The 15138-nt window shown below is 34.3% G+C and overlaps 1 protein-coding gene across 4 annotated transcripts in view; it reads right to left on the reverse strand.

Annotated features, from left to right (window-relative positions):
* The window catches only part of CEP85L (centrosomal protein 85 like), a 171335-nt gene that overhangs the window by 76781 nt on the left and 79416 nt on the right, over positions 1–15138 (reverse strand). For all 4 annotated transcript variants that reach the window (XR_006717520.1, XR_006717521.1, XM_045499406.1 and 1 more), the window contains exon 4: positions 716–837. Coding sequence is in view for 2 of the 4 variants with exons in the window: in XM_045499406.1 (XP_045355362.1) it covers positions 716–837 (122 nt within the window). In the remaining 2 variants the exon portion in view is untranslated. The remainder of the gene's footprint in view (positions 1–715; positions 838–15138) is intronic.

The following is a 15138-nucleotide window of genomic DNA, read 5'->3' on the forward strand; positions in this document are numbered from 1 at the left end:
CAAATAAGCACATGAAAATAAGTAGTAACTAGCATTAAGAAAACAATGTCTCCCCAATTTCCCCATTACTACACACACAGGTTTAACTAACCCTAAAGTATACATAACTTACGTAGAACTAACATACATCAAGGATAACATAATTAAAAATTAATGTTTATTGCTCAAAATAATCAGGAGACTGTCTATTAAGTACAAAAACTTTTTTTCAGAGCTTTGGTACTCAAAAATGCAACATTTCTGAACTGTCCCCCCAAATTTCCAAAATTCTTATCTGTAAGTCATTTAATTTTAAACATTCATGATTTTCATAGTTTCTTTGCCTTCATATCTAACACACACTAGTTAAAAGTATTAGCACTTTAAAGTAGCTTTCCAATTTGATAGTTTCCAAGTATAAAACACAAAGATACAGCCTGTAGCTCTGACAGTTCCTTAGCATTGCAGCTAACTTTCTGCATATAAAAAAAAGACAGTGGAGTTTCCAAATGAGTTACTCTAACATAAATGAAAGGATGGTAGAAAACAGAAAGAACACACCAACCCTCAGTTCTGATAGGGGTTCTTTAAGGGGGTGGGATGAGGGAGGGACAGAAATGAGACAGTGTATTTGTAAGATAGTATTTCTTAAACTCTAAGTAGTAGATACTATTTGTTTTAGTGATCTACATTTCTGTGTGCCTGAAATATTTAGTAAATAAGAAAATAGACTCACCGATCAATTACAATTTCTTTCTGCCTTAGTAGTCCTTCTTTTATTTTCAGCACTGATTCCCACTTACTGAAATCCTGATAGCCAGAAGGTGAATAACTTTGACGAGAGGATCCGGTCAAAACCTGCACAAATATATTTATACTATTAGTACACTAGAAGTGTTTAAAAGAAATATTTATGTGTCATCTAATATTTTCCCAACGATTTTTATTAAAAAATGAGAAAACTCAACCGCTGGTTTTTTTAAGACTGTCTGAAATCACACTTGCGAATACAACGTAACTTGAAGAATTTCAAGAAAGTTCTGAAGTAAAAGTACAAGTCTAATGAAGTAGTGACAATACAATATTTAATCTGCCTTATTACAACACTATATACAAGATTTTATCTCATCTTGTAGAAGCTTTCTGTAAGTGAGATATTAATCACTCACTGCCTAGGAAGAAGTACAATGAAACAACGTACCATGGTTAGACTAGACAAACATTACTGGAAAGGTTTCTACAAGGAAATAAAAACAGTATCTGTAGTATGCTGACTTCAAATTATCATCCATCACATCACACTTAATTACATTAAAATTTCAAAAGCAAAAGTATTTTCACAAAATAGTAAACATATTTAAAGAAAATATGACTTAAGCACATATGATTTGGGTGATTACTGGTCTCCAGTGTAAAGTACACAATTTAGAAAAATATCTGCTTAGAATTGAAGAGAAATTTCAAAGATTTAAAACAAATCAATACTGATAAAAGCCAATATGACAAATACCCTCAAATTTCTGAAACAAACAAAAAGAAAACCCTAGTAAGTATGACTTGTATAGTCAGAGATTGATTGCATCTCCTCAAAAAGATATGTTGAAGTCCTAATCCCCAAGAACCTCAAAAGGTAACCTAATTTGGAAACAGGGTCTTTACAGTAATCAAGTTAAGATGAAGTCCCCGGGGGGAGGGGGGATGCCTGGGTAGCTCAGTCAGTAAGTGTCCAACTTTGGCTCAGGTCATGATCTCGTGGCTCGTGGGTTCAAGCCCCATGTCAGGCTCTGTGCTGACAGCTCAGTGCCTGGAGCCTGCTTTGGATTCTGTGTCTCCCTGTCTGCCCCTCTCCTGCTCACACTCTGTCTCTCTCTCAAAAATAAACAAACATTAAAAAAAATTTTTTTTTAAAGATTAAGTCACTGGGGTGAGCCCTAATCCAATATGATTAGGATTGGGGAATCCAGTATGATTCCCCAAACTGTGTAATAGGGAAATTTGAACACAAATTCTATGCAAAGAGATACAGAAAGAACACCATTTGAAGATGAAAGCAGAGATTGTAGTGATGCATCTAAACGTCAGCAACATAAAAGACTTCCAGCAAGCCACTAGAGCTCAGCCTGGAACAGATTCTTCTTCACAGCCCACAGAAGGAACCAACTCAGCCAACACCTTGATTTTGGACTTGTAACTTTCAGAACTGTGAGACAATAAATTTGTTGTGGACGCTACCCAGTTGTGTCCTTTGTGCAGCTCTAGGACACTAATACAATTGATAAATCAAGTAGGAACATAAATTCCTTGGCAGGATAAATAATCCTATAGAAACACTCCAAAGCAACTTTAGAAGAATTCAAACATTCAGTGATATTTTTACCCTTTGTTTTCCAAAGATGCTACTGGCAAGACCTATTTCTGAATAAACCACTAATTGTGTGACATCAACTAGTCCTATATTAACCCGTTCAATTAAGATGGTTTTCAAGTATACTAGGATAGGATGTTTCAGGCAGAAGACAGAACAAGATGAACAGACCAGGAAGGACAGAAACCAGGAGATAACAGGGAACATAACTTTGTCAGATGAGCAGATATTTGGAATGTTAGTGACACATAACAATATATAGCCAGGTTAGTCAGAGATCCTTCTCTGAATTTCATTCTTTCCTTTGCCTAACATACAACCCAGACTGATAATCAGCCATATGCCCTAGTAAAGATACATTAGTTGCCACAGTACTGAAGTGTTTTTACTGTGATTGGTAACTAGCTGTTGTCCAAACTCCCAAAGGTCCTCTCCACTATCCAGGCCACTCCTCAGAACTCTCCATCATCCAACAAATGAAGAGTTACTTCTTGACATTAAAAGGGGCCTTCAATATGCTCCATCCATAAATGGCATCCTTTCTGATTGGTTGGTTCCCTGCTGTAGTCAACCCTCCAAAAATTTTCCATCTCAGAACTACCTACCAGCTTGTATTTAGTTGGCAGAACTGAAATTCAAATAGGGGCACCCCAACAAAAGAGCATGTGTTCTTAAGGAAATTGTTACACTGCTTCTACTATGGCCTAAATAAGGTATTCACAAAATATCCTATCATCACAAGAGCTGAAAACATTTTTGATAGTAACTGCTCTTAGGAGCTAAAAGAGAATTCCGCACCATAAACAATATTGCTGAAATTATGAGAAAGTCTCTACTTATTGCAACTCCGTATTACTTAATGACTACCAATTTAGTGGGTTAAGTCACTTGATTAAATTTATTTTGTCAAATTATAGCTCAAACAGGAATTCATTAAAACCAGTAAAAGCTAATAAGCAAAATAAAAAACCATCTCAACAATTCCAAAACTCAATGTAAGATTTGGAAATTATCAAATTAATGATTTGGTAAGCCATCTGTGCTATAATACTAAACATTTCATTTATTTGATGACTAAAAATGAATATACACTTTACATATATATTGAGTTATATATTAATATCCTGATGCCAATAGACAGATATTTTAAATAATGGTTTTTGTATATTGTTATCATGCCTAACAAAAAAAACATCTCAGGTATAGTTTATTCTTCCAAAGACTTAAGAAAGGCTCCTCCATTTCTGATTACCACATGTCAGGAACGACTGATACTATAATACTGAAGCTATCTTTACCTTCTATATCTTGTTCCTATTTCAATAAGACAAATGCCCACAGCTCAAAAAAGTAAAAAAAAAAAAAAAAAAAAAAAAAAGTAAAAACAACAACAACACAAAAGCCCAGGCAAGAGATGATGAACTACTCTACTCTTGATATGTCTTTTGCTAAAGAATTTCCTTATGGCTGACAATTTCCTAATGAGAAGGCTTTTCTTGTTTTGAAACACTTCTTGGTATCAAGAAAGAGAGTAAAGAGAACGAAAAAGTAGGTTTGCAAGAGAAAAGCAAATAACAATAGTTTTGAAGAGAAAAGCAAATAACGATACTGCCTGGCTTACAGCACCTGAATCATTGGCAGAATGGACTGCTAAAGCACTTACCAAACACTTCCATGAATATACACAAAACAACATGAAAATTTATTCTTCTGATTTGTAGCTCCCTTGATCTAAACTCTTTGGAAAACAAATCAAAATTGAGCTATGAAACTGAGCAAACAGAAATAAAGGAAAAAAAAGAACAGCTTCCCTTATAACAAAGATTCATTAACATTTAAAAATTGCTAAAAGAGTAAATATTAAAAGTTTCATAATGGAGTGCCTGGCTACCTCCGCCGGTCAAGTGTCCGACTCTTGATTTTGGCTCAGGTCACGATCTCATGATTCATTAGATCAAGTCCCGTGTCAGGCTCTACGCTAACAGCGTGGAGTTTGCTTGGGATTCTCTCCCTCTCTCTCTTCCCCTCCTGCGCTCACTCTGTCTCTCAAAATAAATTTTGTACAAAATAATCCTATGCTAACTTCTGTCAGATTCTCTTTTAGCCTTGCCAAGACTGAAGTCTGAACTGCTTCAAGTTATTTTCATCAGTTGTATGGTGACGGATGGTAACTGGACATAATGGTGACCATTTCATAGCATATACAAATATCAAATCATTATGTTATACACCTGAAACTAATATGTTAAATGTCAATTATACCTCATTTTTTTTAAAAATGTAACAAAGAATTACCAAATCAGCAGCATGATAGTCTTCCTTACTGAACCTTAACTCTAACTCATAAAAGATTAAAAAGAAGAACAAAATCTGACACACAACTAAATGTTTTAGGTAAACTTAAAAGCAATTTTTAAATTTCATTAGTTGTTCCTTTTCTTTAATAGTAAAGCATTGTTTATATTCTATGCAAAATCATAAAGGTACAGGGGTGCCTGGGGGGCTCGATCAGTTAAGTGTCTGATTCTTGATTTTGGCTCAGGTCATGAGATCAAGCCCCAGTTTTAAATATTTGTAGTCTCATATATATACTACACATATACAATATGAGCTCCGTGTCAGGACAAGCTCATGCTTGTGCTCTCTCTCAATATAAATGAATGAATGAGTGAATGAATGAATAAATGAAATGAAATAAATTTTTAAAAAATCATAAAGGTACAATGGCTGCCTTGCTAGTTGAGACTTCACAATATGATTTTTTTACAAAATCTTTTAAAACTCTACTTCAGGTCGAATTTTATAACTTTGTTTAATATGGTTTTATTATATAATGATATGACCTTGTTATAAAAGCCTTAGATGAAAAAAGTCTCCATAATTGTCATTTTTAATGATAGGCATATATAAACAAAATATTTTATGACATAGGAAAATTATATGAAATTTAAAAATCAGGGCTCATAAAGTTTTTTTTTTTTTTTTTTTTTTTAAACTTTTTTTTTTTTCAACGTTTATTTATTTTTTTGGGGACAGAGAGAGACAGAGCATGAACGGGGGAGGGGCAGAGAGAGAGGGAGACACAGAATCAGAAACAGGCTCCAGGCTCTGAGCCATCAGCCCAGAGCCCGACGCGGGGCTCGAACTCACGGATCGCGAGATCGTGACCTGGCTGAAGTCGGACGCTTAACCGACTGCGCCACCCAGGCGCCCCAAGTTTTATTGGAACATAGCCATGTTCATTCTTTTATATATTATCTATGGCTGCTTTCCCCATCAAAGTTGGGTAGTTGCAAAAGAGACTGCATCTCTCTCTCTCTCTCTCTCATATATATGCAAAGAATACTTTAAACTGTATTTAATATACACAGCATATCAATAAATCTAAAATTTTACATGAAATTGCAAACTTTTTGAGAAAATAACAATTACCAAAAGTGAGTCTACTACTTATTACATCAGGTAGTAATTTTATAGGTAGTTTCTACCTAAATGTTAAGAAAAGATAAAACAGTGCAAAAGAAAAATTTTTGAGAAACACAGTAAGGGAAGGCTTGAAGAATAATAATAAAGCATGTTATAAACTAAGAAGATTTAAAATACACTTCGCAGCAAATGCAGAAATTCACATTAAAACAGTACCACCATTTTAAAAACACACTTCTAAATAATACATAGGTTGACTGAATGAAATTGTAAATATATCAGAATTTGTGAGATGTAGCTAACACAGGACCAAGAAAAGAATTTATAGCACTAAATCATTAAATTAGAGAAATGGTCTCAACTCAGTGATCTAAACTCCCATCTTCAGAAACTACAAAATATATGCCAAAGAAACCAGATGGAAGAAAACAAGGGTAAGAACAGAAATCTACTAGGTTTGTTTTTTGTGTTTTTTTTAACATTCATTTTTGAGAGACAGAGCGTGAATGAGGGAGGGGCAGAGAGAGATGGAGACCCAGAATCTAAAGCAGGCTCCAGGCTCTGAGCTGTCAGCACAGAGTCAAACTCATGAACTGCAAGATCATGACCTGAGCTGAAACAGACACTTAACTGATTGAGTCACCCAGAAGCCCAGAAATCCACTAGATTTAAAACATGAAAACAAATACACAAAAGTCAATGGGGCCAAAAAAATGCAAATTCTTTCAATAAAATTGACAAAACTGGCTAGACTGAAAAAGAAAAAAGAGAGAAGATGCAAATGACCAATATTAGGAATGAAACAAAAGATATCACTACAGATCCTGTAGATATGAAGAAAAAAAAAAAAACGGGAATTATTAGGAGGAACTCTACACACATAAATTGAACCACCAGTGAAATGGGCAAACTTCTCAAAGAGTACAAACTATCAAAATGCATCCAGTATGAACTGGATCATTGAATAGCTCTGAAACTATAAGAGTAATTGAATCCACAAAACTCCTGAAAAAAGAAATCTCTAGGCAAACAGTTTCATTGTAGAATTCCACTGAACATTTAAAGAATTAACACCAATCTTCCACAAACTCAGAAGAGTGAACATTTCCCCACGCATTTTATGAGATTGGCAATATTACTCTGATATCAAAGCCAGAGAAACAGGAAAAAGAAAACTACAAATCATCATCCCTCATAAACATAAATATAAAAGTTCTTAACAAAATCAATTAAAATAGACATATGGATAGATAATATGACCTAGGTTTACCACAGGAATGCAACTTATCACATTAATAGAATAATTTTTAAAACCTACTAAAATAACTTTACCAAGGTTGCACAATTCAAGAGCAACATAAAAATAATCATAATTCTATGTGTAGCATATAAACAATTACAAATTTAATTTTTTAATATAATTTATATCCATGAGATAAAAACTTTAACAATACACATGGCAAGATCTGTACATTGAAAACTATAAAATATCACTAAAACATTATGAAAAACTATTTTTTAAAAAGGAGACATGTACTTCAGTATTAAGATATCGTTTGTCTCTACACTGATTTATAGATTAATCACAAACCAAATTAAAATCCAAGCAGATGTTTTAGAAGTTGACAAGCTGATTCTAAAATTTCTGTGGAAATTTAAGAAAGTTAAGAGCTTACAATATTTGATTTCAAGACTTATTATTATAAAGCTGCAATATTCATGAGTGTGTGGTATTAACATAAAGATAGATGAATGGAACAGAATAAAGATCTACAACAGACCTACCCATAATGGTCAACTGATCTTTTTTCCTTTTGTTTAATTAAATTTTTGAGATAATTATAGATACACATACAGTTATAAGAAATAATGCAGTGAGCTCCCATGTATACTTACCCAGCTTCTCTAATGGTAATGTTTTGCAAAACTCTATCACCACCAGAATATGGACACAGCCAAGATGCAAAACATTTCCATCACCACAAAAGAATTCTTCTCACTGGCCTTCACCCCCCCACCAGTTTTATACAGATTTAACCCACACAATGTTAAATAACATTAATATATTATTATTTATTATAAAAAATTAAATATTATTATTTAATTATTATTTAACATTGTGTACATTGTGTAGGTTTAAGACATACAACTGCTGAATTGATAATGACCCCAAAAGAGTTAGCTAACACCTTCACCACCTAACAAAATTACTATGTTTGTTTTTCCTTGTGGGGAGAACATTTAAGATCTACTCTTTTAGCACGTTTCAAGTATATCATACAGTATTATTAACTATAATAACCATGCTGTACATCAAATTTCCAGACAATTTGTCTTATAATTTTTTAGTCTATACTTTTTTTTCCAATATATGAAATTTATTGTCAAATTGGTTTCCATACAATACCCAGTGCTCATCCCAAAAGGTGCCCTCCTCAATACCCATCACCCACCCGCCCCTCCCTCCCACCCCCCCATCAACCCTCAGTTTGTTCTCAGTTTTTAAGAGTCTCTTATGCTTTGGCTCTCTCCCACTCTAACCTCTTTTTTTCCTTCCCCTCCCCCATGGGTTTCTGTTAAGTTTCTCAGGATCCCCCTAACCTATGGTATCTGTCTTTCTCTGTATGACTTATTTCACTTAGCATCACACTCTCCAGTTCCATCCACGTTGCTACAAAGGGCCAGATTTCATTCTTTCTCATTGCCACATAGTACTCCATTGTGTATATAAACCACAATTTCTTTATCCATTCATCAGTTGATGGACATTTAGGCTCTTTCCATAATTTGGCTATTGTTGAGAGTGCTGCTATAAACATTGGGGTACAAGTGCCCCTATGCATCAGTACTCCTGTATCCCTTGGGTAAATTCTTAGCAGTGCTATTGCTGGGTCATAGGGTAGGTCTATTTTTAATTTTTTGAGGAACCTCCACACTGTTTTCCAGAATGGCTGCAACAATCTGCATTCCCACCAACAGTGCAAGAGGGTTCCCATTTCTCCACATCCTCTCCAGCATCTACAGTCTCCTGATTTGTTCATTTTAGCCACTCAGACTGGTGTCAGGTGATATCTGAGGGTGGTTTTGATTTGTATTTCCCTGATGAGGAGTGACACTGAGCATCTTTTCATGTGCCTGTTGGCCATCTGGATGTCTTCTTTAGGGAAGTGTCTATTCATGTTTTCTGCCCATTTCTTCACTGGGTTATTTGTTTTTCGGGTGTGGAGTTTGGTGAATTCTTTATAGATTCTGGGTACTAGCACTTTGTCCGATATGTCATTTGCAAATATCTGTTCCCTTTCCGTTGGTTGCCTTTTAGTTTTGTTGGTTGTTTCCTTTGCTGTGCAGAAGCTTTTTATCTTCATAAGGTCCCAGTAGTTCATTTTTGCTTTTAATTCCCTTACCTTTGGGGATGTGTCGAGTAAGAGATTGCTACGACTGAGATCAGAGAGGTCTTTTCCTGCTTTCTCCCCTAGGGTTTTGATGGTTTCCTGTCTCACATTCAGGTCCTTTATCCATTTTGAGTTTATTTTTGTGAATGGTGTGAGAAAGTGGTCTAGTTTCAATCTTCTGCATGTTGTTGTCCAGTTCTCCCAGCACCATTTGTTAAAGAGACTGTCTTTTTTCCATTGGATGTTCTTTCCTGCTTTGTTAAAGATTAGTTAGACATACGTTTGTGGGTCTAGTTCTGGGGTTTCTATTCTATTCCATTGGTCTATGTGTCTGTTTTTGTGCTAATACCATGCTGTCTTGATGATTACAGCTTTGTAGTAGAGGCTAAAGTCTGGGATTGTGATGCCTCCTGCTTTGGTCTTCTTGAAAATTACTTTGGCTATTCGGGGCCTTTTGTGGTTCCATATGAATTTTAGGATTGCTTGTTCTAGTTTCGAGAAGAATGCTGGTGCCATTTTGATTGGGACTGCATTGAATGTGTAGATAGCTTTGGGTAGTATTGACATTTTGACAATATTTATTCTTCTAGTCCATGAGCATGGAATGTTTTTCCATTTCTTTATATCTTCTTCAATTTCCTTCATAAGCTTTCTATAGTTTTCAGCATATAGATCTTTTACATCTTTGGTTGGATTTATCCCTAGGTATTTTATGCTTCTTGGTGCAATTGTGAATGGGATCAGTTTCTTTGTCTTTCTGTTGCTTCATTATTAGTGTATAAGAATGCAACTGATTTCTGTACATTGATTTTGTATCCTGCAACTTTGCTGAATTCATGTATCAGTTCTAGCCGACTTTTGGTGGAGTCTATCAGATTTTCCATGTATAATATCATGTCATCTGCAAAAAGTGAAAGCTTGACTTTATTTTTGCCAATTTTGATGCCTTTGATTTCCTTTTGTTGTCTGATTGCTGATGCTAGAACTTCCAACACTATGTTAAACAACAGCGGTGAGAGTGGACATCCCTGTCGTGTTACCGATCTCAGGGAAAAAGCTCTCAGTTTTTCCCCATTGAGGATGACATTAGCTGTGGGCTTTTCATAAATGGCTTTTATGATGTTTAAGTATGTTCCTTCTATCCCGACTTTCTCAAGGGTCTTTTTTAAGAAAGGATGCTGAATTTTGTCAAATGCGTTTTCTGCATCGATTGACAGGATTGTATGGTTCTTATCTTTTCTTTTATTAATGTGATGTATCACGTTGATTGATTTGCGAATGTTGAACCAGCCGTGCATCCCAGGAATGAATCCCACTTGATCATGGTGAATAATTCTTTTTATATGCTGTTGAATTCGATTTGCTAGTATCTTATTGAGAATTTCTGCATCCATATTCGTCAGGGAATCGCTTCTCGGCCTTTTGGCTAAGATCAAGTGTAGTGTAGCATATTCATCAGGGATATTGGCCTGTAGTTCTCTTTTTTTACTGGGTCTCTGTCTGGTTTAGGAATCAAAGTAATACTGGCTTCATAGAATGAGTCTGTACTTTTTGGCCAACATCTCTTCACTTCCCCACCCCTCAGTCTTTTGTAACCACCATTCTAGTCTGTTTCTATGAGTTTGGCTTTTTTAGATTACACATAAAAGTGACATCATAAAGTATTTGTCTTTCATTGAATTCACTAACCAAAAGAAGTGAAACCTTATGTCTACAAAGACCTATAGGCAAATGTGCATTGATAATTACCCCAAACTAGAAACAATCTGTATGTCCATTAAATCGACAAATGGTATGAACAAACTGTCCTACATCTATAAAATGCAATAGGACTCAACAATAAAACAAATGATATATGCAACATATGGATGAATCACAAAAACATTACACTGAGTAAAAGAAGTCATACTCAAAAGGTTACACACTGGTGGATTTTATTTATATGATATCTGGAAAGAGCAAATCTATGGAGACAGGAATCAGATCACTGGTTGCCAGACCTGGGATTGGGTGTTGACTACAAAAGGGAAAAAGGTAACTTTCTGGGGTGATAGAAATGTTGTACAACATGACTATTAAGACATACATGTCTATATACATTTTTCAAGACTCAAACTATACATTTTTAAAGGTTCAATTTCACTGTATATAAGTTACACCTCATAATTCTATTTAAAATAGGTGTATTTTGTTTCTTAAGTACCTCAATAAAATTTATTTTTCTAAAAATAGTTACAAGTAAATATGTACATATATCCCATTCAACAATACTAGAAGTAAAAAGAATTTATCATAAATTTGAAACAATCCAAATGTGTGCCAACAAATACTCAGTATGTTCTATAGGTATAGAACATAATACTACTCAGTATGTTCTATAGGTATAGAACATAATACTATACTATCTGTTGAGTACAGATACTCAACACATGGATGAGATTCAGAGACATTATATGAGGCCAAAGAATTCAGATAAAGAACCATACATATTCAATGATAATAAAAGCCAGAACAGTGAAGATGCATGGGATGTTACTACACTATACAGACAAAGAGGGTCATGTTAAATTTATTGGGCATTGGAAATTTTTTTATCTTCACTTGAGTGGTGTATATACATTATTAAATAGAATCTTCACTTGAGTGGAGTGTATACATTTTTAAATAGAATGAAGCTATTATTACACGGTAAGACCAATTACAGTTATATACTTTACTGTATATATGTTAGACTTCAACAAAAACAAATATATACACAAAAACCATACATATCACCTACATTTTATTTCTCTCTCTCCCATAGAGTAGGGCTAAGGGGAAATGAAGGCCTTGTTTGCTAGGGGAGAATACTTAAGTACTCAAAGGTACACTGTAGAGAATACAATATACTATCCTGAATATTATTTCATATCTCTTCTTCACTTTGGGGCTATCTTACATCTACAAATAATCAAGAGATAAAACACCAGATGAAGTAAATACAGTACACCAAGAATGCAAGAACAAACTGATAATGAAGGGTAGAATATGCCACCCCATTATTTTGAGCCACAGGCACTTAAAAACAGCAAATGTTGGGAGAGGCTTTCTCTGAACTCCATTATCTGCCTAAAGACAGATCCTCCAAAAAGATCTCAATTATCGTAAATCCCCTCCCTGGAAACTTCATCAACCGGGGAGGACTGACACTTATCATGGAAGATGAGACTTGTAACAGACACTGACTGCACTCAGACAAACTTTCTCACAGACTATCATAGCTCCCATCTATTCTTCTTAGGGCGCATGCATCTTTCCTAAAAATCATTTACTCTCCCCTTAGAGGCCTATATCCTACCCCTACTTTCCTCATTAAAATGATATTTAATCCTGAATTCTAAATTTGCTTCTTAATGACTTCATTTTCCCCTATGTATCTTCCATGGGTATATGACGTATACATACTGATAAACCTGCTTTTCTCTTATTAATCTGTCTTTTACTACAATAGTCTCAGCCAAGAACTCAGAAAGGTGGAGGAAAAATTATTTTTCCTCCCCTACAACAACCTACAACCTGATTCTTAAGAGTTGTTAATACTCCACAACAAAGAAGGCTTCTTTTAAGACAGAGGACAACCTGCTCCCTCATATGAAGAGAGGAAAATATTTTATATTCAAATAACCTCTCCCCTATTGCCCATTAGTAACACACTTTTATCCCAAGTAGTTAGAAAACAATGAAGAATTTCTATTCTATAAAATCACAACTGGATAAGAGAGGCAGAGTATTTTGTGGCAATTATATATTGTTATTGTTAGTAAAATACACATTTTTACCATATTCCAGAAAACATAGGTACTGCTTTGATAGAAGGTGAATAAGACACACTGAAGAGAGTTTTGAATATTTCTAGAAAAAAATATATATTAAAATTCACATATCAATAAAATAGAAAATTACTGTTGTGATACTGTTCTACTTAGAATTTCAAATAGTCAGTCATGTTTCTATGTGACTATAGCCAATATACGTAATCAAGGAGACATTGATAACTTCATATATCGTTTATATTTATAGGCTATGAATAATAATAAAACTTTAGACATGAACATTAAATCTAAAAGATAATTATAAAGGCACGTAACTGTGTGAGCTAATTTGAAATATAGAACAGAAAGGATGCCATCAAAGTAATGAACATTTCAAAATCTGTGCAGGTCAAACAAGGACACTTTTCACAAGTAAACATTTTTCTGACTTATTTGGGATTAAAAAGTATTTTATATTCAAATTACCAAACTCAAGGAAAAAGTAGAATTTACCTAAAAATGCCTAAGATACATTATTGCAATTGTGCTTTACAGAAGAAAACAGTAATTTCCTGGTCAAAGAAGAATCATCACTCTTCTGCATCTAGACCCCAACCACCCAGATTTATAGACCCATAATACATATATAGGCATTTCTTATTGTAAACAGCCAATTCCACTCATAATTGAACAGAGATAGCAGGCATCCACAACCCCAAATACATGCTACTTAGATGAAATCCAGATGCTGTGAAAACTTGCCAAAATATGTCACTTAATGGTCAAACATGCTTCTAAAATAAGCGTACCATACTGCAGCTGAAAATAGCTCAAAATTCTTTGGCCTCAGCTTGGACAAATACTGTTAAATTTAGATAATCTAGTGCTACCACACTTAACTGCAACACAGCCTCTGCAATTCTTCAAGTTCGTTATCTCTCCTTCATTTGCCTTTGTTCCTTAGCTCGTTTGTTCATCACTCATAACATGTCATACAACACAGTAAATCTTCCTGTTTCTTGGAATTGGTCTATCTGAAGCAATATCCTACAAGTGCTTTTTGGTAAAACAATCATGATACTTCACCCAAAAGTAAATTCACAAAACTCAGTAAGGAAGATGAAAAAAACCTACTAATTACATAGAATTCAGACAACTTCTATTCACCAAGAGTAGGAAAAACATGGATTATATGATTACTTAAAAAAAAACCTGTACATTAAAATAAAATTAATATATTATATACTATATTATTATTACTAAAAGAAATGTGCACTTATTTAAAAATTTATATCTTAAAGCCCATGTAATTATTTAGAGTGTATTACTACAAATTTTCTCTAACAAAATTCAAACCAAAAGATCATATTTAAAAAACATTCTATCTATAACCTCTTCCTAGTGAACAACTATAAACCGAAGTCTGCATCTTGACTTCTGAAATTTAAATTATAGAAGGAACTGCATTTTAATAATCTCATTATTTCTTCAATTTGTCTTTATTACTAATTCTATAATGCTAGCTATCTTTGCCATCCTGATATGCTTTACTAAATAATAATGCAAATATACTGAGTTACTTCAAGGGTAAAAACCCTGAAAAAAATTATAAGAAGAAACCCGATGAGAGGAAAGGAATACACACCTATATATCTTAAAAATACATGTGTCTGAAAATAATGAGAATCCTAAAAACATTACCTATTTCCACCTTGCTAAACAACCAAATTACTATTAAATTAACTTTTCTTTTAGAGGAAGCAACATTTTTCCTCTCAAAGATCAAACTGCATAATGTACAATCTTTGTTAGTGTTACCATGTTTTCAGAAAATGCCAACTGGGTGGCTCAGTAGGCCGAGCGTCCAACTTCCGCTCAGGTCATGATCTCACAGTTCCTGAGTTCTAGCCTCACACTAGGCTCGCTGTTGTTGGCCTGCCAATGCAGAGCCATCTTTGGATCCTCTGCCCCTCCCCTGCCTGTGCTCTGTCAAAATTAAATAAACGCTTAAAAATAAATAATTAATTAATAAAAATGCCAGCAAAGGAATGATCCACCATGAAACATGGTCTCATTACAGTCATAATTCAAAAGTGAAGGGAGAAATGGTACATCCAAGATTAAGGAGCAAATCATTTTCCTTAAGTAAATCAATTAGAAGACTAAAAAAAAAATAATAAAGCTT

The sequence above is a fragment of the Leopardus geoffroyi genome, chromosome B2 (genome assembly GCF_018350155.1).
Source record: "Leopardus geoffroyi isolate Oge1 chromosome B2, O.geoffroyi_Oge1_pat1.0, whole genome shotgun sequence".
In the NCBI taxonomy this organism is placed as follows: Eukaryota; Metazoa; Chordata; class Mammalia; order Carnivora; family Felidae; genus Leopardus; species Leopardus geoffroyi.